General features: G+C 48.2%; 1 protein-coding gene across 1 annotated transcript; it reads left to right on the forward strand.

Annotated features, from left to right (window-relative positions):
- The first annotated feature begins 4,051 nt into the window (after positions 1–4,051).
- On the forward strand, positions 4,052–22,523 carry LOC116439077 (cryptochrome DASH-like). The gene is made up of 14 exons (XM_032098191.1): positions 4,052–4,161; positions 4,274–4,446; positions 5,580–5,673; positions 5,955–6,085; positions 7,098–7,246; positions 8,205–8,293; positions 10,324–10,397; positions 12,044–12,133; positions 14,190–14,269; positions 15,522–15,581; positions 16,616–16,773; positions 19,617–19,736; positions 20,720–20,896; positions 22,105–22,523. The coding sequence occupies exons 1-14, from the start codon at positions 4,096–4,098 to the stop codon at positions 22,210–22,212; spliced, it is 1,569 nt and encodes a 522-aa protein (XP_031954082.1). The 5' UTR covers positions 4,052–4,095; the 3' UTR covers positions 22,213–22,523.
- The last annotated feature ends 842 nt before the right edge of the window (positions 22,524–23,365 follow it).

Here is a 23,365-nt window from a genome sequence, read left to right on the forward strand (position 1 = left end):
GTGTTGCAAACCTGTGTGCCAGCCATAAGCAGCAGCTGACACCAGAGACTAAACACTATTTAAACCAATTGGCAAAGCTTACACTGGTCCAGTAATTGTAGGTGGATGAGAGCTTGCAGAGGGTCATTAGGTTCCTGATGGAGGAAACACCGCTGAAAGGCAGAAGAGGAAATGACAGATTTAATGAATAGTGGTCACAAGCTGAACTACAAAGAGCAGTCGGTCTCTATGTTTTCCTACAAGGACAATCATAGCAGAACCAAGGCCAGACAGTCCCTGCACCGTCTCTGACGGCAAGACCCCTCCAAACCAGAATGACAAATGACACCAGGGGAAAGCCTCTGACATGTAAAAAGAGTGACTGCATTTCTGCAGGCAGAGAACTGAACCCTTGGAGCTGGGCTGTGTCCTGCTTCCACCAGGGAAGAGAGTGCCAAGCCTTTTGCAGTCAAAACATTAAAGCATTGTCTCTGGAGGGGAATTGGCATTAAATGCAGGTTGTTGCTGTAAGTAATGGTTCAAAGAGCTGAAAGATAGATCTAGGTGCAGTATCAGATATGCATGAAAGGAGAGAGGTGTTTGGAGGACAGGATTTATCGTGCTACACAAAGTGTGCTTGTCATAGCCAAAGAGCCATTAGAGCACACGCTTGGATACAACAGGACTGGTAACAGAATCTCTGGTCTGTCCCTGAGCAGAGCTGCACTCTGTGTTGATCCTGGAGTTTTTATGCTTTTATGAAAACAGCTAACGATGACATGATTCAGGATTCTGTGAAGGGCTCAGAGGGAGAATCAGTAAAACATCAGATAACGATGTCAGACTTTTCATGCATGACAAGCTAAATGCAAAAGCGTCGTTCTCGCAGAGACTTGGAAGGAGCAACAGTTGGGATTTGCTTCCGAAATGTAAAAGGAAAATTTTCAGGCCAATTTGTGCTTTTGACAGGTGAAACACCATCTGAATTAAGATGGTGGGTACACTTAGTGAATGAAATTGGACACAGGTGCTTGTGAACATGGGAGGGGAGGGAAGGAGCGGAAAGGAGAAATGTCACAAAATTGGCTATATTTCTAAGAGATTTGTTCGGCAAAAGACATAAAAGGCAATCTTACTGCAGGTGCAATCCTCTGACCCTGTTATCCAGGATGGGTACGACAGGCAGTTTTGTCACACTCAACGAACCAGGAATAAACGAGACCTTAAATGGCTTTAATGAGTGAAAAAGAACACCCGAAGCAGCCAGGGGAAAAGGACTGCTGAATGATTATTGACTTGGGAGTTGGGGTCTGTCCATGACCTGGTATCTCAGGAGGTTTTCTCTGAGAAACAAAGGGCTCACATGCTGCTGTTCACATTGATATTCCATTATTTTATTACAGGTCCCCTGTGTAAATTCATCAAAGCTCACAGGCTTCTTCCCAAGAACCATGAATTGCCTAACTTCAGGACTCTAGGAAAGAAGCTGGTTCTTGCAGGATACTTCAAAGAACAAAAATGACAGTAGACAGCTTGTTCCCTCCATATTGGCATAGAGATTGATGCTATTGCAAGCAGGCAAAGCTTCCCTGCTTCCCAAAGGGGGAATGGAAAGCTGGAACACCATATTGGAGTAAAGAGACAGGTGTCAGCAGGGAAAAAAGGAAAGCTTTTGTTCTCATTGACTGTGTTCATCTGAATGGAAAATCCAGGCAAGGAGACTGGCAGGCCTACAGTTCCCAGTGCCAGGTCCCCTGGTTTCTAACTTTAGAACAAAGTAACTCCTGCCCACACTGCCTTTCCTAAACACCCCTGTTACATTTATTTTCAGAGGATGATTTCATAAGGTCTCACAGAAGCAGGGACTAGGCAGATGTACTTGCAGAATCTGAAGAGAAGCAACTGTATAAGTGAAAAAAACCCCTACCATCTTTTCTCAGGGTAGCATCCAGAGTGGATGTGATCAGCACTGTTTTAGGAAGCACTGCCTCGAGTGTGCAACAGGATTTGTACTCTCCTACAAGAGCGCAAAGGAAATAAAACCAACCTCCAGCCACAAGGGTACAGTGTTGGTTACAAATCTGTGTTCTAGGCCTGAGCAAACTGCCCATCCCTTATGGACATCTGTTTTTCCTGCCCACTCTTGCTGCCTGGATCACCACATCCAACAGCTATGTGGGTGCAGAGTCTGTTGTGCGGCTCTTGCAGCCAGTGTTGGACACCTCACACCCTTCACATCAATACAAATTGAAAGCTGGCAGAGACTCTCTTGCTGTTAAACCCACATTTCTTTCCTCACTGTCAAATCAAGAGGTTCAAATCTTAATGTTATGTTGCAGAGGTGTCTGTAGTGGAAGCCAGCCTTCCTTGCCAATGGGAAATACCCCTTTTGCAGGCAGCAGGGCACCCCTTTTTTGCACACCCTTTTGATGAGGTTCTTGGCGTGGCAGTGCACGTGGGTGGCTGTCTCGAAGCTCTGAGTAAGCTGCAAGAGGATGTCAGCATTGCCAGACTTGGCCCAGCTTAATGTCAACCAAGACACTGTGGGGGAAGCCTGACTGCAAACAAAAGCAAAGCCAACTGCACTGTTTGTCCTCGTCCAAATAAAGGCAAAGGCAAACAGGGAAGATTTATAAACTGGGGTTTTTTTCATTATTTCTGATATGATAAAGAGACATGTTGTCTTCTAAGCATTGCAAGCCGACAGCAATGTTTTCCTTGGGCATGAGCCAAAGTTTTGGCTCCTCTCTTCTTTTACCGAACATGAGCCCTCTGGGATGAGTCACTGGTTCTCAATGGGCTGCAGCTGCTGAGCCAGGAAAAGGAGTCCTTGGTGCACAGAGAAAGGGTCAGGAGATGATGTGTCATGTGGGTTACACAGGGAACCACATCACTTCCCACAGCCAGCCGATGCACGCTGCATGCAGAGCACCTCCAGGCCTGGAGGAGATGGACATGAAGCCAGGACTCCCCAGGACCCACTGGGGCTTGGGTACCACATTTAATCTCTGGTCAGCTGGTCAGAGTCCATGTGGCTTCACCAAAAGCTCCACTTCAGCAATTCAGGTAGTTAAATGAGCTGCAGCAACTCATTACTGTAAACCTGGACCCTGAATCATCACCAGCTCCTTGCTGGAACATGTTAACAACCCCTTCTCCATTCTCTCCCATCCCTGGACAATCAGTGGAGTTACACAAGGGAAACAGGTGGCTGGAGACCACATCAACAGAGCACTTCACAGAATCATTTAAGTTGGAAAAGACCTTGAGCTCCACCATTAACCCAGCACTGCCACATCCACCACTAAGCTGTGTCCCTAAGGATGGTGACTCCACTATTTCCTTGGGCAGGCAGTTCCTGTGCTTGGTTTCCTCTTTTGAGAGTAGCTGAATGGAAAAAAAAGGATCCTGAGGAACAATTCAGTGAGCAAGGGATGTCTGACCACTGGTGTCCAATGCCAGCTGACGGAAGCCATAGAATAGGGCAAAGCCTTTTCACTTCTGCCACTTCTGTCAGTGTTGAGAACCAAATACATTAATTATTGCTAATCTACAGCTCACTTTTTGTCGGTCAGCAGGTGACCAGCTCTCTGCAAAGCTGGTTCCTGTGCTAGTGGCCACCACATCCCAGCCTTGGCATTTAAAGGGTAAGCACCGATCAACGCGATCAGAGCAGGGGGAGGCTCGGTGTCACCGATCTCTGCAGAGGGTCGCTGTCACCGTGGCTGAGCCTCAGCACGACGGGGCCGCGCTGCAGCGCGGAGCGAGGCGGTTCCCTGATGCTGCTGAGTGAAAGATGAAGAGATTTAAAAAGATAAAGAGGTTAAAAAAAACCCCAGCAATAAGTGTGACCGGCCGGGGCAGGGCTCTGGTGAGACGCGGGGGGACCCCGAACCGAGGGAATCGACCTCGTCCCCGTCCTGCTGCTCTCCAGGGATGCTGGATAGGACTTGCCCGTCCCACGGGGAAGCGCTGGGGGCGGACGCGGGGATCCGGAGGCAGCACGGCTCCTCCCCGGCGGGGCGGGATGAGGGGCCGGGCAGGGGGAGGACTGAGCCGGGCCGGGGGAGGACTGAGCCGGGCCGGGGGAGGTGGGAGAGGCCACGCCGAGGGACCATGTCCGGGACAGCGGGCACGGCCATCTGCCTGCTGCGCTGTGACCTGCGCGCCCACGACAACCAGGTAGGGACCGCCGGGGGTTTCTGTAGGAATAACCGCGCTGTTGGGCAGGATGGGGAGGGATTCTCCCTGCATCCTGCCCCGGGAGCTCTCACGGCGCCCTCCTTGTTTCCAGGTGCTCCACTGGGCTCAGCACAACGCGGATTTCGTGATTCCCCTCTACTGCTTCGACCCGCGGCACTACCTGGGCACTCACTGGCACGGCTTCCCGAAGACGGGACCCCACAGGCTCAGGTTTCTGCTGGAAAGTGTGGAGGATCTGAGGGAAACGCTCAAGAAAAAAGGAAGGTAGTTGAGAAAGCACCGTGCAAAATGACACATGTATTCCTATTTTCCTTCTCTTTTTCAACACATACCCGTGCTGTGACTCGGGTCGTGTCGGGTACTCTGGGCTCTGATGGTGGCTTATTTCAGAGAGGCACAGCCTTTCCATTAGGTACAGTAGGGTCCCATGTGTAGCCCCTGTTCAGGTGACCTGCTGTGGTCACCTGCACGGGGAACAAAGAGCCATCCAGGCTTTGTGCCATGTGGGTTTTGCTTTCTGGAACTCAGATACCCCAGAGGAGTGTCAGCCTTAAGTGCTTTGCCCGGAGTGCTGACAGTGGGGAACACGAAAGGCAGACTTTTGAGATGTGGGCAGTTACAGTAGCCACTGTAACCTGGGGTCTTCCTTGTCCCTGGAGAGTTTTCCCTGGGAGCTGGCTTGAGACAAACCAGCATGGATCCTGGCTTCTGAGACTGGACAGTTATATTTGCTTTTGCCCTGTCCCACTAAACCCAGTCTCTAGGTTACTATGTGGGAAGGAGGTCTTCAGATATCCTAGTTTATGATGCCTTTAGAAGCGTAATTGGGGTAGACCAGGGCCTGAAGAATCCATTACCAGATGTTATCTGGCTTTGCAGAGCAAAAGATCACAGAGTCATAGAATAGTTTGGGTTGGAAGGGACTTTAAAGGCCATCTAGTCCAACCCCCTGCAGTGAGCAGGGACATCTTCAGCCATGTCAGGCTCAGAGCTCCATTCAGTCTGACCTTGAATATTTCCAGGGGTGGGGCCCCCACCACCTCTCAGGGAAACTTGGGCGAGATGCATCAGTCAGCTCTTGAATCTCTTTAGCTGTGAGGATGAACTGATTCACTTTTAGGTAACAGCCTGGCTTTGTGCCCAGTTATCCTTTCTAAGGCATCCAGAGTGGCAGAAATGTGTTTGACACAAACTAAGCCCCAGAGGCTTATAAACTCGGTTCAGGGGCTCCTAAAAAATGCAGGCTGGTCAAATCCTGTCTGTCTGCCCCCACACACTGTCTGGGCTTTGCAGAAAACTAGAGCACAAGTGCCTGCCAGGGATGGGACGAGGGCCTCTTTGTACACGTAAATAACAATAACATCAAGCGTATTTCAGGCCAATATTTTGTATTTTAGTACCCTGGTTGTGAGGAAGGGGAAGCCAGAAGATGTGGTCCGTGATCTGATTACTCAGCTGGGCTCTGTCAGCGCTGTGGTTTTCCACGAAGAGGTAAGGGAAATACTCGAGTGACACAGTTAAAAGACAAAATTATGCCATGAAGGTTTCTTCTACGACCAAGTGGTGATGCAGATCCTGTGTGTTCAGAGGCTTGCTTGGCTGTGGTGATGTTAACCTTGGGGAAACTGAGTAGTTCCGGAGATGGCTCGATGGGGCAAAGGGATGAAGGTAGGGTGGGGAAGCATGAGGAGGGCAAGAGCAGGGACCAGGGTCAGTGTGCATGTGGGAACTGCATCTGTGCAGCCCTGGCCTCACTCTTTTTTTCTCTCTAGGCCACGCAGGAGGAGCTGGATGTGGAGAAGGGGCTGTGCCAAGTGTGTGGTCAGCACGGGGTGAAGATTCAGACATTCTGGGGGTCCACTCTTTATCATCGGGATGATCTTCCCTTCAGGCCTATTGACAGGTGAGCTGCTCCACGGTATCACCCCTCCACTGTCCTCCACCCCTCCATTTGTTTCTCAGGAGGGCTCCCAGTCATCTGGTCCCACAGGGAAAGGACCTATTAGTCCATCTATTTGTGCTCTTATGGAACACTGCTGTCATGCTCAGGCATACAAAGGGGAAGTGGCACATTCGTCCTCCTGCACTCTTTTGTGCCTCAGTGTGTATAAAGCCAAGGTGTGTGTTTGACCATTCAAATTATGGGGCTGAAAAAGACCTCTAAGATCATCAAGTCAAACCATTAACTATGCCAAGCCCACCACAAAACCATGTCCTTCAGTGCCACATGCACCCATCTTTTAAATCCCTTTGGCAGTGGTGACTCCCCCACTTCCCTGGACACCTCGTTCCAGCCTGACCACCCTTTCTGTGAAGAAACTTTTCCAAATATTCAATCTAAACTTCCCCTGGAGCATCTTCGTAGAATCACAGAAAGGTTTGGGTTGGAAGGGACCTAAGATTGTTTACTTCCAACCCCCCCTTTGTGGGTACTCTTCACGGCTCCCTCAGTAGTCACTTGAGGTGCAGTTGATGGAGTTGAGTGATTCATGGTACTCTCTAGAAAATGTATAAAATAAGGGCAGACAAGTCAGGCCATGAAAATGCCTGTTTTTCTCCTTTGACTGAAAAGGCACCAGGAGGATGTAGATTTTTTTACACTGAGATCAGCTGTGTTAATCAGAAGTTAGGTGAGTTAAATCAGGATCTCATGGATTTCCCCATCAGGGCACACCTTAGATTGAAAAGGCACAATTTGCATCAGAAGCAGAAAGATACTGGGCAAAGGACTGAGCTGCTGGTGGCTGTTATCCCCGGGGGCATCTGCCTCTATTGTGCCTGGCAGTGTACAAACAAGCATCACAAACTTGAGAGGACAGCCCGGAATGCTAATCCTCCTCCTGAGGAGGGGGGGGTGTGTGTGGAGGAGCCAGGGCAGCCGCCCTGCAGTGAGCTGGCTGCTCCTATTTGTGCAGGTTACCTGATGTCTACACCCACTTCCGAAAAGCACTGGAATCCCAGGCCAAGGTCCGGCCAACCCTGCGGATGGCAGATCAGCTAAAGCCCCTGGCTCCAGGGCTGGAAGAAGGGAGTATCCCTACAATGGAGGATTTCGGGCAGAAGGGTGAGAAAACTTAATTTGGGAGTTGCTCTAATAAAATCCTGCTTAGATTCTGTTCTTAAAAATATCCTACTTAGGTCTGTTTTTAACAATGGGGTTTACAAAATAAATTATTTCCTGCTGCTCCAGATACCCAGATGTTCAGCCAGGATGAAGTAGGTACCTGTACTGGCTGCACTTGAGCTCTGGTGGTTAATACAAACCCAGCATCTCGCACTGCACATTATATTTTGTCACAGAAAAGACGTCTCCTTGTAAAGATGCAGAGGCACCTAGTGCTCAAGAGATGCATGAAAGATGTTCCCTAAGGATGATTGGGTTATCATGGCCCTTTCAGTCTGGGAGGTGCTGCAGAAGCATCTGTCTCTAGTTGCAGGGTTAGTCAGATATTTGTCCTCACACTGAAAGAGAGTAGGTTTAGATTAGATGTGAGGAAGAAATTCTTCCCTGTGAGGGTGGTGAGGCCCTGGCACAGGTTGCTCAGAGAAGTTGTGGATGTGCCATCCCTGGAACTGTCCAAGGCCAGGTTGGACGGGGCTTAGAGCACTCTGGGATAGTGGAAGGTGTCCCTGCCATGGCAGGGGGTTGGAACTGGATGATCTTTAATGTCCCTTCCAACTCAAACCATTCTGTGATTCTGTGATTCTATGATACGTCTCTTACTGAGAACCAAAACACAAGAGGCAGTGGTTGCCCTTCAAGCTGTAACTAAGCCTCAGTTCAGTCACACTGCAAACAAAGGTAAAATCCGTGTGGAGGAGCTGCCCTGCAGCTGGGTAGGAAACATCCTCTTAGTGATTTTTAGTATGTTTGGTGTGACCCTTATTGTAAAGGAAGACCACACAATCTTTTATGCTCCCAAAGCACACATTCCCACTGCTGAGCATCCCTAGGTTTTAAGCTGCCTGCTTTTGAGTTGCTTTCCCAAGAGGTAACAAGGTGATGGTGTTTTCTGTGGCAGATCCTGTGACTGACCCCCGAACAGCCTTCCCCTGCAGTGGAGGAGAGACCCAGGCTTTAATGAGGCTGCAATATTATTTTTGGGACACGGTAACTCTTATATTTCCTTGCCTACATCCTCCCCCTTGTACACACGGCTGTGCAAGTGGGTGAGGCTGCAATTTCACTTCCTAATACTATTTCCTTAGCTCCCCTATAAAACTTCACAAAGGAGAGAATTAGCATTATTTCAGTTTTTCAGAGAGACAAACTAGACCAAAAAGAAGTCATCTGGGACTGGAGAATGTAAGCCAAATACTTAGGAACCTAGTTTACTGGCCATCCCTCTGAAGTATTTTTTTCCATTAACTTCTGGGACTTGGGACAAAATTTTTTAGCTGCTTTACCTTGATTTGCTCCTTCAATGCTCATGTCCCACATCATCAGCAATGTAGTTCCTCTGTTTTGGAGGAGTGAAAAGTGGCCCGAAGGGCTGGAATTGCAACTGGGGTGAGGAACAACCAACCCAAGATCTGCCTGCAGTTACAAATAGCAGGAGGTTTCTGTAGTCTGGTTTAAAAACTTGCAGCCAATAATGACAGCTACTGTTTGTTTCCTTGCTTTGGTAGAGTGAAGCTCCTGCTGATTGCATTTTGTCAGACAGTTTTTGAACTTCTTTCTGGTCTAGTTTGAGAAACTGTCTTAAATTTGCCTTGTCTGAATTGAAAAGACACACGTGCTGATTTCCAACAGCATCAGACCCCAAGCAGCTTTGTGGATAAAGGAAGGAGCACCTCTCCAGCTGAGATGAGTTAAAAGTGTGGTGTTCCCAGTGCCTCACTGGGATAGCCTCAGGGCATCCTTTCAGCTGTGTTCCTGCATTCCTTTGCTTTTGGGGGAGCATTGTCCTGGTTTAACCCCATGAGGCAGCTCAGCCCTACAGCAGCTGCTGCCTCAGTCCCTGCCAGTGGGATGGAGGAGATTCAGAAGGATTAAAGTGAGAGAAGTCATGTGTTGAGGTAAAGGCCATTTAATAGGGAAAGCAAAAGCTGCGTGTGCAGGCAGAGTGAAGTAAGGGTTCATTTAATACTTTCCCACCAGTGGGCAGGTGTTCAGCCATCCCTGGGAAAGCAGGGCTCCATCACAGTTACTTGGGAAGACAAATGGCATCACTCCAGACATCCTCACTTCCAGCTTTATATGCTGGGCATGACATCATATGGTCTAGAATACCCCTTGGGCCAGCTGGGGTCAGCTGTCCCAGCTGTGTCCTTTTCCAAATCCTTGTCCACCCCCAGCCTACTCAGGGTGGGGTGGTGAGAGAAGCAGAAGAGGCCTTGAGGCTGTGTGAGCTCTGCTCAGCAGTAAGGAAAACATTGGTGTGCTATCAGCACTGTTTTCAGCACAAATCCAAAACAGCCCCAGAGTAGCTACAGTGAAGAAAATTAACTCCATCCCAGCCAAAATGAGTACCAGTGTGTGTAGCTTCTGCTCTTGGTCAAGCATTAATATAATCAGAACTGGAAAACCTGTTCCTTCTTTTTTTGTAATGCAAATATTGTCTACCCCAGGGAGTTTAGCACTTGTAACCTGGGCAGCAAAGGAGACCAAGGGGAGATTGGTCTTTCCTCTGTACGGCAGTACAGAGTGGAATGCTCAGAACATGGAAGATCTGCATCCTGCTGTAAATGTGTGGAGCACAGAAAGAACAGCAGTCAGGCTTCCTGCAGCTGAGTGCTGGGTGCTGTCAGACTGGTTCTATAACCCCCAAACAAGCAGCTACTTGGACAAGGCAGCCTGCTGCCAGTTCCAGTGGTGCTTTTCAGTGGATTACTGATCCAGAATCAGATGGGAATGGGCAGGGAGCAGCACAGCCAGGTGCACAGTGCTTGTAGAAAGAAACGTGCTATAGGCTGAACGGGGAGCACAGCTTGTGACACACATCCCAGAGCTCTAATGGAAACTGCTGGCCTGATTAATCCCTGTGTGCTGGAGGCAGGAGTTGGGCAGCTGTGCAATCCTTGCAGGCAGCCATGAGAGGGAGCCCAGCCCTGCCAGATTGCTCTGGCTCCAGAAGGAAAGAAAACATTTAGCAGGTTGCTTGTAAAGTATTAAAACCTTTTGTTCTTTTGCTCTCACAGAACCTGGTTGCATCTTACAAGGAGACTCGGAATGGGCTGGTGGGAATGGATTACTCAACCAAATTTGCACCATGGTAAAGATTTTTGTTGAGACTGGAAAATCCTTGTCTGCTCTCATCCCAAACTGATGTTACCTGTCTGCTGGGTGCTGCTGGGCATGGGTAGGGATCTAGGTGTAGTTCCTTTGGCCCTTTTTGTTGTGGTAGAGCAGCTCTGGGGCTGCACTTGCCTGGAACTGCTGCAGCGAGGCAGAACTGTGCCAGGAGCTGGGTGTGCTGGGAGCACCAGTGTGGACAGGGAGCAGGAGGGACTCACCATTTGCCTTTGGCTTTGTGCTGCTTTGTGTGGGAAGGGAAAGGCAGGGAAGCAACCCAGCTTCAGTGTGTTGGTAGGGCTGTAGCAGAGCTCAGCCTAATCCTGGTTTCCTGAATTCCTGGCAAATCACCCCACCTCACTGCCATTCTCCTTCTGTGGGGTGAAGAGACACTTCTGATTATTCCTGTTGGAAAGGATCTTTTGTTTGGGTAAATATGTTGATTTTTCATTAGGGGGTTTAGTCCCAGGTGCTAGAAGGGGCAGAGTTAATTCCAGACTGGAACTGCAGCAGCAGAACACAGTTTGGCCTAAGCTGAGAGCATCTGGATTCTCCCAACAGAATTGCAATGAGAACCAAATTTCTGAGGCTGTCACGGGTCAGGATTTCTTGTTTCCAGCAAGCTTTGTGCTTTGATGGTTGCAGTGGATGGCTCCATCTGGTGGCACTTTGGGATCCTAGGACTGCTGGCCCTGTGGAAGTTTGTTATTTGTGGCCTCCACTTGAGTTTTTCCGAGCTGGCCATTTGCCCAGAGCAGCCAGTCCTGATCTGCCTGCCCCAAAATGTTCCTTTGTCACATAATCAAAATCAGAGCAGTTCAGGCTGCAGCCAGTCATTCCCATCTCATACTGGCCATTAAAGCTGGTCAACAATTAAGGAAAAGCTCTTCAAGGCCTTTCTTCCTGTTTTCCACAATTCATTAGAACACCCAGTGTTTCCACAAGCTGTAGTGGAAATGGCAGTAAAATGCATTTCTAGGAAAATCAAGGTAAAGGTTGTTCCTTATCGCCCTGTGTGATGGGGTTGGAGTCTGCAAGTTCTTTCCTGTCTTGCAACTGCACTGATTTGGAACAAATGGAAGGAGCCCAGTGGGTTGAAATGCCAGAGCAGGGTTTGATTCCCTAGTTTTCCTGCCAGGGCTCTGATTTTCAGCAGTCACTTGCCTTCTGTGGTTGCTCAAACGAGACACTGAGGTTCTGCAGGAAAAGGAGCCCTGAACTTATGATAAGGAGATTTGTGGTAAAAGGACAGGTAGGACAGGTAATACAGAGGTTGGCATTTGAGATCCTTTTCTGGGTTTGGCACTGGGTTTGTTAAATCATTTCGGCAAAACTTGTCAAACTTGTGTAAAATAATTTCTCCCCATAGCTTGGGGACTCCTGTAGCAGTCATACCCCAGGAAGCGGAGGATTTTGATTCTTTGAAGAGAATTCTCTCTCTTGAAGAGTTGCAGGGAAGTTACAACTTGAGTAAAGCTGTTTGGGAAGTCAGGGTCAGAACTGCAAAACAAGAAAAGCTTTTTAGACAACTCTAGACACAAAATTGCCCCTCTCCTCCCTCTGAGCTGACTGACATCAAGCTGTGAGTCCTGCATGGCATTCAGGACATCATTCCTCTGCTTTCAGGCTGGCACTGGGCTGCATCTCACCTCGGTACATCTATGAGCAGATCCAGAAGTATGAGAGAGAGAGAACAGCAAATCAGAGCACATACTGGTATGTCTGTGCACCATCAGCATGGCTTATTTTCTCTGAAAAGGAACCTGGCATTTCACGCACAGGAGGGTGATTTGTTAACTCTTTTAATAATTAATATTTGTTTTTCCTGTGCCTGCTGGCTGGTTCCTCTGGGTTGCACTGTAGTTCTCTTTCAGTATGGATTTATTAGTCTGTCTTTGACACCCAGGGGCTTTAGGCACTTTGTAAGTAAAGATTATGAATGCCAGTTGTCATTATTATTGCTGGGAAACCATGGTGCAAGATTTTTGAAAACAAGCTCAGCAAATCAGCACCATCCATCTCTGTGTTGTTATTATGGGCTGAATGAGAAGGAAGAATAATTTACAGATTAAAGCCAAAGGGTTTCTCATGCCAAGGATATGAGCCCAAAAGTCTCAGTGACTGTGTGACTTGTACAAATCTCACAGTGTTTGAAGGTCCCATGGCCACAAGTCCAGCAAGTGGCCCCATGTTTGCTCAGCTGCCTGGCCATGACCACCACGCCAGAGCAGAGGGGAAGAGGGCACAGGGAATTGGGTTTAATGCATCCCACCTTGCCACCCATGCTCTTCCTCGCCTCTCCACTGCCTGCTGTCCTGCCTGCAGGTTCTCCTGGGGGAATCTGGGGATGGTTGAACTCAGTTTATCCATCCCTGGGCTGGCCTCGAACTTGCTCAGATCTGCCCAGACACTGTGAATCAGAACCTGGAACTCTAATAGAGAAACAGGTTCATGTTAGAGCCTGGCCTAACACGAGACCTGGATGGGAAAAATCCTAAACCGTAACGTCTGTGCAAACTGGAACTAAATATTCATTTTGGTTTGTTATGTTTGCAACATGTCAAACAGCACAGTGGTTGGTGAAGAACAGGCAGAACACTGCCAACCATTCTAGCCAGAATGCTCAGTTTCGTTAAAATTCAAATGACAGATAAAATATCAACACCCGTGAAGTGTATGTTTGGGTTTTTTTTACTTCAAAGACAATTAAGAGAGGAAAGATTTCAAAAAATGAACATACTCCTGTTTTCCATGTAACAGTCAACCAGCCTGCTGGCAGCTGGCATGCCATGGTGATTTTAGCATTTTAAAGTGCTCAGGAATTATGAAAATGAAGCTGTCAAACTCCCAAGAAGTCAATTGTACAATGAAGTACAGGTGGCTGCACATGAGGGACTCATTGAACCTCAGTATTATGACATTACTTTTTAAGATTTGGACAGTGTCCTGTTCAGGTTGGACATGAGGAGGAGTTTCTTCACAGACAGGGTGATTAGACATTGGAATGGGCTTCCCAGGGAGGTGGTGGAGTCACTGTCCCTGGAGGTGTTTAAGGAAAGACTGGACTCAGTGCCATGGACACAGTGGTGTTTGGTCACAGATGGGTCTGGATGATCTCAGAGGTCTTTTCCAACCTAACTGATTCCCTAATTCTGTTCAGTAACCAGATTTTCCAGAAGGATCTTGTCAGCCTAAAAATCATCTGAACAGAATGCTTCCCATATAGCAGAGAGCTGAAGCAGGCCTCTGAGGCTGATGTGCCATCATTTCATAAGAAACGCTTTTTATATAAAAGTTTTTATATAAAACTGTCTATTTTCCGTCGGCCTAGCACCTGATCTCAGGGGCTGGAGCACTGTCAACCAGTTTCGAAAGGTGTCTTAGAATCCCTTGCAAAGGTTATTGCTTAAATCAATGCAAAGCTCTTAGGAATGTGCTGATGTGCTCGTTCCTGCGGAAGTGTGAAGCTGAGTCAGGCCCTCGCCCTGGAGGATTACATCCCACTAGGGATGGAGGAGGAGCACGTTTCCTGAAACTCTGCTCCTGCACACGAGCTAAGGAGAGCTTCCCAAGTGATTCATGCAGAGTTTGCCTTCCCTGTAATCCAGGTAAGTAGGCTTGGAGAAAGAACTGGTGTCATGGGGAAGGTCCCTGAAATCGCTTGTCATGAATAAACCTCGAGGTGTTAATGATGGGTTGTATGGAAGCGAAATCCCAATTCAGGAGTCATATCTGACCCACAGTGAAATGCAGAGATGGCTTTGTGTTTCAGGGTCCTGTTTGAGCTGCTGTGGAGGGATTACTTTCGGTTTGTGGCCCTGAAGTACAGCAGAAGGATTTTCTCATTAAGAGGTGTGTATGGATCACCACACTGAGAGGGGAAAGGTACTCTCTTACAGCAGGGAAAGTAAGAGAAGAGGCTGTTGGCATTAAGTTGTACAAATGTTCTTCTCATAGTGCTTGTGTCACCACCCTGGGATGCTGCTGCGGACTCTCTGTTAGCACAGAAGTGCCTCAGCACCACGGTGCTGGACACCGAGCCCCAAATCTAATTAGATATGGGGAGTATTATTGACACATGTCCATGGGAAACAGCAGCACAATGAGAGCGAAGATGCTGTTTCCAGAGACATTCCACCTTTAAGTAGAATCCAGGCTTCAGGCTTGCCCAAGTTCCCCAGAGGACCTGGGATAGAGCAGGAACTGAGCCAGCAGGAGGAATCCCAAGAAACCAGATATTGCACTACATAGGAACCAGAATGAGATTCAGCTCCAGCCCCAGTGACAGGAGTGTGCATGTGAAATGGGGGTCTGAACACTCAGTGCAACAACAAATACCCAGTCCATATGTTGGAAGATGCTTGTGCTGGGTGAGCTGTTCTGCAGCTGATGCTGCACTGGCTTAGATGCCCCAGGGCAGCCTGCCTCGCATCCAGCTGTGGCTGCAGAGGGACACGTCTCCCTCAGGGCCTGTGTCACATCTGCCAGGCCTGTGTGGCTGTTCTGATGGCACTGGATGCCAGTAGTGAGCCTAATCTTGAATGGTTGTAGCTAGAGCTGAGTTGTCCCTGCTGCCTCTGCTCCACTGCACTGAAGGCTGTAATTGCCAGTGGATCCTGCAAACATTAAATCATCCCCCTCATCTGTTCCCATCCCACTGCAGGGGCAAAATTTTACCTGGGGCTTCTGCCAGGTAATTCTGTGTTTAGTACCTGCTACAGAAATGGATTTCACAAAAATATTGTCCTGGAGTAAAGCTGAAAAAGAAAATACCAGCGTAAGCCAGAGCACATCTCCGTCCACTTGTGAGGTCTGAGTCATTTTAATTAAAAAAAAAAAAAAAAAAGACAAACACCAGCAAAACAAACAGTCAAAATCCACTAGAACTTGAGCACCCTCTGTGTGCAAAAGACACCCTTTTGCAATACTTGAGGGGAGGAATGGATCACCTCTAAACCTGTGCAGAAGGTTTGTTTGTCACGGCACTGAGCAGCTGAGTTTCACCCTCATGCCTTGTGTCCACCAAGCACCCCTGGCTGTGTTGTTGTGTGAGGAACTGACTGTCAGTGTTTCTTCATCAGCAGGTCATTATTTTCCTCCACAGGGCTTCAAAGTAAAGAGATCCCCTGGAAAAAGGACCTTCAGCTCTTCGACTGTTGGAAAGGTCAGTAGAAACCGCAGGTTTGGCTGGGTGTGTTTTGTTTTCCACGTGTCTGTTGGGGCTCACACATGCCCCACACTGACTCTGGTCTCTGTAGGGGACCTGCCAGCATGGTCAGGGCTGGCATTTAAACTGGCACCACCAGGGATGAATGTGTGTGGCTTCCCTTCCCAGACTGAGCACCGTACAGGAGCAGCTCACAGGGTTACCCTGCTTTGTGAGGTGCACTGCAGGTAGATTTTCCTGCCCAGGAGGGAGTGTTTGTGACCTGCTGGTCCCTTCTGTTTAGTCACACAGAGGCTGACCAGCCCTTCTTATCAATGTTAGATTGCCAAGCCTGCTATGTTTGGTTCTATTTGCTTTTGGTTACAAGGTTACAACAGATTTAGACTAAATCTCATCTTTTGTAATCCCACAGCCTTTTCTTTAGCTTTTATAACTTTCTTGTTGTAACATGAATAGCAAGCATAATACCTCAAAATTTGGAGGGACTGACAGATTAAAGTATCAGAATCGGTGAAATGCACACCTCTGTATCTTTTTTCATGTTAATGCCATGTGTACCCATTTGCACACAGGATAAAATAAATCATCCAGGCACAATAAATCTTTTCCTTAACAACGGACAAACTCTACTTTTCAGGTACTAACCCTAGGGGATTTGTCCAGTACATCCTCTGTTAGTCACCTGTCAAGAATCTTTCTGTTCTTGGCCCGTCTCACTATTGTCTACATATTTATTTTACTCTGCAAAATTCCCTGCAACACACCCGATTCTTTATCCAGTCTGAGATTTTTCTGTACCTGTTTTATTTTTTCCTAGCCAAAGCTTCTCCTCAGCTTAATTTTCAGTATGGTATCCCATTTAATTTCCAGTGGATCTTAGTGCCTGCACTCCAGCTAAACCACACTGAAATCTCTCCCTGCCACTGTGCACTGGCACTGTCTTGGAAATGGCTGTGAATACATGACCACAGGCTGGTTTATGAGTGCCCAAAAACATCCTGTTATCCCAGTGCTGTCTTTTGTCTCTGCAGACGGCAAAACTGGGGTTCCTTTTGTGGATGCCAATATGCGGGAGCTGAGTGCCACGGGCTTCATGTCGAACAGAGGGCGGCAGAACGTCGCCAGCTTCCTCACCAAGGACCTGGGGCTGGACTGGAGGATGGGGGCAGAATGGTTCGAATACCTGCTGGTAAGATTGGTCCCTTTGTGTACCTGGAGTTTAATGGCAGGCAGGAGGACAGCCCTGATTAATAAGAAAGGATACAGGTGATGATCAGTAATTTTCAGGCTGATACAAGACCATGTATATACTCTGCAGGGTATGAACTTCCCAAAGCTTGCATAAGTAAAGGGAATTTTGCCACAGTGAAGCTGCCGTCAACCAAGATGTAGCTAGGAAGTTTGCAGTAAAAGTGTTGATCCTCTGTGTAGGGTTTTAGCCAGAGATCCATTGCACTGGAGAAAACATTCAAACATAGATTAACAATGCTCTGTTTTGCTCACCCCAGAGGCTGGGGAGGAGGGGAGCCCAGAAATAGAAGATAAAAAGAAATGTGTGCTGGCACAGTGTCTGTGCATTGATAGCTGTGGACAGAGAAGCCATCTAGTCAAGAACAGGCAAGTAGGGACAATAGTTGGATCAGCTTCCAGGGAGCTCCACCCTGGCTGCAGGCATCCTCCTTCATGCTGGGGTGTTACAGGCCTCCCTGCCAAGTGGAGCACCAATTGCTCTCTCATATATCAATCAGCAGCTGTGTGAGCTCAGTTGAATGGCTGGGTCACTTCTCCAACCTCAGTCCCCACAGATTCTCATGGCACTGACTGAAAAATGCCAAACACTCACATCAGCCTCACATTAAAGGTCTTATCTGTGGGATACAGGAGGCTACTGGCAATCAGAAAATTTTCCACTCACTCAGAGTGCTGGAGGGACAGAACAAGGCAACTGGGCTTTCTGTTATCTACAGTTAAAAGAGACCTTTTGTGTGACTGTAATTTTTTTTTAACTTCCTTGGCGCTGGGCTCTGACATGGCTTTGGCTGCAGGAGGAAACTCTGGGTGCTCTCCCACACCAGTGCCCATGAGCAGCAGTGGGCTTGCACAAGAACACAGTGCAGGACTTCAGGATCCTCCAGAAAGGGCTTTTGGTAGCTCCATGCAGTGATGCTTTTCCAGATAAGAGCAAGAGCCTTCCACAAGTCTGTCCTATTCCACAAGTGAGGAAGACCTGGAAGGTCTCACACTAGAAGGATGCTCCCTGTGTTATCTACATTTATTCCTAAGGACATGAATGCTACCAGCCTTGCTGGAAGCAGGATTTAGCACTCTGCACTTGCCCTTTCACCTCAGGGAGCCCCAGATGCTGATGGTTGGTGTGGCACAGGCTGATCCCTGTGCCCATCTGTCCCATTCTTTCTGCTTGTGTCACACAGCTCTGTCACTGTGGCCTGGTGACAGAGCAGCACACAGGAGACATCGGCTTAGTGGGGAAGACATAGCTGTAGAAGGGTAGAGGCCAGTACAAAGCTGAAACTGTCTCACTTGCCTCTAAAAAAAGGAAAGCAATGCCTATTTCATCTCCAGTACTGCCAGCAAAGGCCCAGAAGTGTATGTGTGTGCCATCCACACCAGACAGGCAGGGAAACTGAGGCACAAGCCCTCTGCAACCCTCTGGAGCCAGGGGAAAGGCCAGAGACCACTGGTGTCCTGAACTGAGAATATCTCAGCTCTGACTTCATTGATCTCATTTGCAGGGTCAGGCCCCAAGGAAAGGCAGAGAAACAAACAGAAGAGAATGCCAGGAAGGGCCAAGGCTGAGGGGGAAATGAGCCTGCCTTCTCCAGGCCCCCTTGGATTTGCCCTCGCCTCCCACACACACTTCCCTGCACGTTAATCACACAGTCAGGCCTCCGATGGCATCTTTCTTCCTCTCCTTATCTCACCAGCTGAAGGAAGTGAGCTGGGAAGGGGAAGCCTGGTGCACAGGGAGCAGAGCTGGCTGCTGCTCACCCTGACCCCAGCACTCACTGGCTCTGCAGAGAAAGGGCAGCTTGACAGAGCCCATTCCCTGAGCCTTCTGCCATCCTGGTGCATTGAGCTCCTCGCTCCAAGGAGTGGCTGAGGTATTGGAAACACCTCTGTGTGGACTGGTTGCTGCTGTGGCTGCAGTAAAGGGAGAAGAGAACCGCAGTGAAACAGCTCCTTCTGCCACAGCTGCTGCTTTTGCAGCACAGACACCCTTAGGAATGCTCAGAGATCCCACACCCTCCTTGCTATCACTTCACTTCCCTCCTGAGCTGGGTTTGAATTGTCCTACAAGTGGAAAACTTCTGGTGTTGAATTTATGCCACCCTGCCCAGCTGAAGAGCATTCAGATGGGATCATGTTCTGCTCTCATTTGTGCCTGTTCCAAAAGCCCTGCTCCATTTTATATAAGCATCCTTGAGAGCTTTTTATTTGTTTAGATGAGGAATAACTTGACAATGGGAAAAAACTGCAGTGTTTGTATTGTTTGCATTGTCATATACACTGTGTGGTTTGTCTGCCCAGTCTGAGTTAGACTTCTCTCCAAACTGCCTAGTAGGATCTGCAGAGATGATTTTGCCAGTGTGTGGTATCTGGGTAACTGGTCAGGAAGGATTTTCTCTCACATTTGAATACTTCCTTTTGGAATATGAGCATTCAAAAGCTAGGGCTACTTGTGAAGTCTGCCAGATGATGGCAGAAAGAGAAGGATTTTCTTTAAAAGAAAGAACACTGAGACAGAGACTTTGTTTGGACTTTTATCTGTCTCATCGACCTAAGGATCACGAATTGAAGTAGCCTGGGAAGCCGATCCCAGCTGTAAGAAGCAGCCAGGCAGGTCCTTTTCTGAGCCAGATGCCTGTACCTACCGTGGAGACCTCTGACCACTCCAGTCTGGCTGGAGTGAATCCCATTCAAGGAATTTTCCTCTTGAGCTAAAGGATGGATGAGAAGATTCACCAAGGGCCAGCCCAGCTCTTCTGACTGTTTTCTCCCTCTGTTCTCAAGGTGGATTACGATGTTTGTAGCAATTATGGCAACTGGTTATACAGCGCTGGCATTGGCACGGACCCACGGGACAACAGGAAGTTTAACATGATCAAACAAGGCCTGGATTACGATGGGAATGTAAGTCTTGCCTGGCTGTTTTACAGGGATGAGTGAGTGAAGGACGTGGTGTTTTCAGGCAGCAGAGGAGATCAATGTGTTGTGTGGATAGAAAACCAGTTCTTGTGTGTCCTGGCCAACAGTCAGGCAGGTTCCTTGTTGTGTACTGAAAGATGTGACTTTAACAACCTGCTGCTGTCCCCAGGGAGGCTGGAGCTCCCCATACCCTTCCTGGTCAGTGTGTTTAGTGTTTCATCACCATTTTTTTCGAGTCACAGCTACATCCCATCAGGACCTCACACAGATGCTTCCCTGAGCACGGAGCAGCTTCTTGGAGAACTTAGGAGTTACCAGAGAGACAGAATTGCTCCTTGAGAGGTGCTGAAGAGTAGATTAAACCTGTGACTCCTCTGACTATCCTGTCTTAAATGCTGGGAGCAGAAAAATTGCCCTTTGCATGTGTTTAGCCAGTGTTTTACACACTGGATTACCTGTTTCCACACTATTCTTTAGCTTCATGTCAGGCTGTGCTGTTGCCTTTGGCACTGTAGCTGGCAGGATTTAACAAGAAATCAGAAATTAGTCCTAGTAGAGGACATAGCAGTAAAGTTAATAGGAGAGATTCAGGAACACAAGAGTGTGCAGCTGAGCTAGTCATCCTAATTTCCTTCAGTCACTGGAAACTTCTTGGGAGTGACTTAAGTTCAGGATGTCCCAAACAGGACAGGTGAACGGTGCTGAAAATTCACCTCTGCCTCCCTCCTCTGCTTGCAGAGTGAGCCTGGGAGAAGAACTCCAGCATCCAGGTCTCTCTTTAGGCACTAGTTCTGGGTAGAGGGTTTAGCAGGAGGGGCTAAGGCTTGTCAGAGATAACTGATGCTGTACACCACCAGCTTCTCTACGTGGAAATCCAGCTCCTCTCTTTCCCATTGGGAAAGAGCCTTGCTGGGAAGCACTTGCACATTGTTACTGAATGGATCCTGTCCCACTGGTTCTGTTTGCAGGGGGATTACATCCGGCTGTGGGTGCCAGAACTGCAGGGCATAAAGGGAGCAGACATCCACACCCCCTGGGTATTGAGCAGTGCTGCTCTCTCCCAGGCAGGAGTAACTCTAGGCGAGTCCTACCCACGGCCAGTGGTGACAGCCCCAGAGTGGAGCCGACACATCCCCCAGAGGCCTGTGAGTACTGGGAAGGCTGAGACGGGGTGGGAGGGCTCCAGGGGGCTGCTCTGCATCAGTCTCTGTGAGTTCTGCTCTTCTTTCTCAGGTGTAAAGGGAAAAAAGTTGTTTTAATGCAAGGTCACATTACATCACAGCAGGGACTGTGCAGCCAGGGTTATTTAGTTCTGTCTGTCCTGCCTGCTGTGGTGAAGGAGGCAAATTTTAGCTGCTTCTCTCTCCCTTGTATAGTCAGCAGGGCTTAGCCAGAGCATGTCCTTCAGAGCATCCTTCCCTGCCCTGGCAGTCCCACCCGAGGGCTGGGGTTTCTCCAAGGCCTCCAGTGGCCTGACCACTGCCCAGTGCAGATGGACAGAAGGGAGCCATCCCCCTGTTCTTTCTCTGTTCAGGAGTTGGAAGTAAAAGCAACCAACTTCCTGTTTGAGTGTGTCCAAACTGGAGTCAGCAAGACCTGTAAATATGGAGGCTGCTCCTTGCACTTTGCTTTTTGGGTGTATCTCCCCTTTAGAATGGGGGCAGAACGAGATGTTGATCCTGCAACATGTCAAGGCTTTTATCTGCTGCCTGGGATGCTGTTCTTAGAGGAGATGGGTATGGAAGGAAATGGATGTAACCAGTGGTTGTGTATTACAAGGAGTTTTCAGCATTTTGCCTTTCTCCCGTGCATCCATCCTCCTTCCTCCTGAGTGAGGATACTTTGTGGAGGCTCAAATTTAGGTGTTGTACCAAGTTGGTGACAAATGAAGCATGTCCCCATTTCAGGTTTTAATCTCAAGGTACAGTACCAAATTTTTTGGCCAGATTCCTTTGCCATGAGTGGAAAGTTTTGTGGAAGCAAAGCCTTCTGCTTCATCCATGCTGTTGGAGGGTCTGGATTAGTGACCTCCTGGGATCAGAGAAAGGCCTTTATGCAAGAGCCCCTTGGTGAGACACTGGTTTGAGGCAGTGATGAAACTTTAAGCCAAAAAGCTTCTCCATTAGGCAAAAGTTTAATTTTGATCAACTTTCCCAGCTCACCTTACCAGAAAACCCTGGTTTCCTAAATCCTAGCCTAGAGCAGTGCCTGTCAGGCCCTTCTGCCTTTTTTATGAACTTGGGAGGCAGAAGTTCCACCTGCACGTTCTTCGTGCGTGTCAGCACTGCTTTGTGACCAGATTCACTCTGCAGCATCAGTAAATATCTCGCTGTTCCTCTGTCATTTGTCACAGGGAGGAAGTCCCCATCCCAGGGGCAGGAGGGGACCTGCACAGGTGCCAGCGCAGCACAAAGACAGAGGGATAGATTTTTACTTCTCTTGCAAGAAAGATGCTTGCTGAAGGCTGGAAGAGCACTCAGCAAGAGGTTTTGCTGCTGAGGGTGCCTGGATAATGGTTAATCACCTTGAACAAGCCAAAGATAGAGGACTGGCATGGTAAAGTAAGTCAGGATCTGCCTGTCTGGTGTTCCCAGGGACACTCGCTGGATGTCGGTATTTGGAGGTTGTGTATTAGCACCTCTCCTTACAATCTGGAGCCGTGGTTTATGTGGCAGGTGTTCAGTCAGAACTGAAAGTTCTTATGCTAATTTTTCATGTTTTAAAGTTTTAAGCCCACCAATCATTGTGCAATTAAAAGTTTTGCTATTGGAATATTTTATCTTCCTCATTTCCACAGAGCTCCATAGATAGAGACTGCAAAGGATGTTCTTTTACTGTGTCTCCTGCAGCACTTTGGAGAAAGAGTATGCTCCTCCTGAAAACTTCCTTGGAGTACCCTGTTGTTTTTGGTAGCAGCCTGGAAGCTGAAAAATGTTCAGTTCATAGCCAAGAATTGTGTTCTGTACTCAGCATCAAAACCAGTTTGAAATGGATCCCTAACCATTTTTAGAACTTTATTTTTATGCAGAATGTTGTACTTGCTGGAAGAGTTTGGGAATTTGGAGATGGTCATATCTGTGCTGTCATGGAGCATTGTCATCTGAGGGCAGCCCAGATCTGAACACTTTGACCACCAAAGATGGGACGTGGTTCTGGATTTATTACTACTAGAGATCCATTGGGCCTGTTTTGTAAAGAATAACTGTAATACTGTAAAAACTCTGAATGCTCTGGGTTGACGGGTTCAGGTCTGGATGAGAAATGAACTGACATTGAATACAAGAGCAAGTTGTTCAGCCAAAAGCAGACAAACAGAGTGATTTTGAACACACACCCTGTCAGAGCCACATTAATATTTCCCCTTTTTGTTGTATTAGGGGGCTGGGCAGGGATGTAGCCATCAGGGGGTGATTTGAGGGGGAATAGAGTGAAACAGCCTTAGTGACAGCACTGTTCTCTCTGGCATAAGTGTCTCCTGACACACAGCACAGATCTCTGTCCAGGCCACTCCAGAGGGCAGGGAACTACATTTGGACAAAGCCCAGCAGGAGCATCACAGAATCAGTTAGATTGGAAAAGTCCTCTGAGATCGAGTCCAACCCGTGACCCAACAC

Source organism: Corvus moneduloides, chromosome 1 (genome assembly GCF_009650955.1).
Source record: "Corvus moneduloides isolate bCorMon1 chromosome 1, bCorMon1.pri, whole genome shotgun sequence".
In the NCBI taxonomy this organism is placed as follows: Eukaryota; Metazoa; Chordata; class Aves; order Passeriformes; family Corvidae; genus Corvus; species Corvus moneduloides.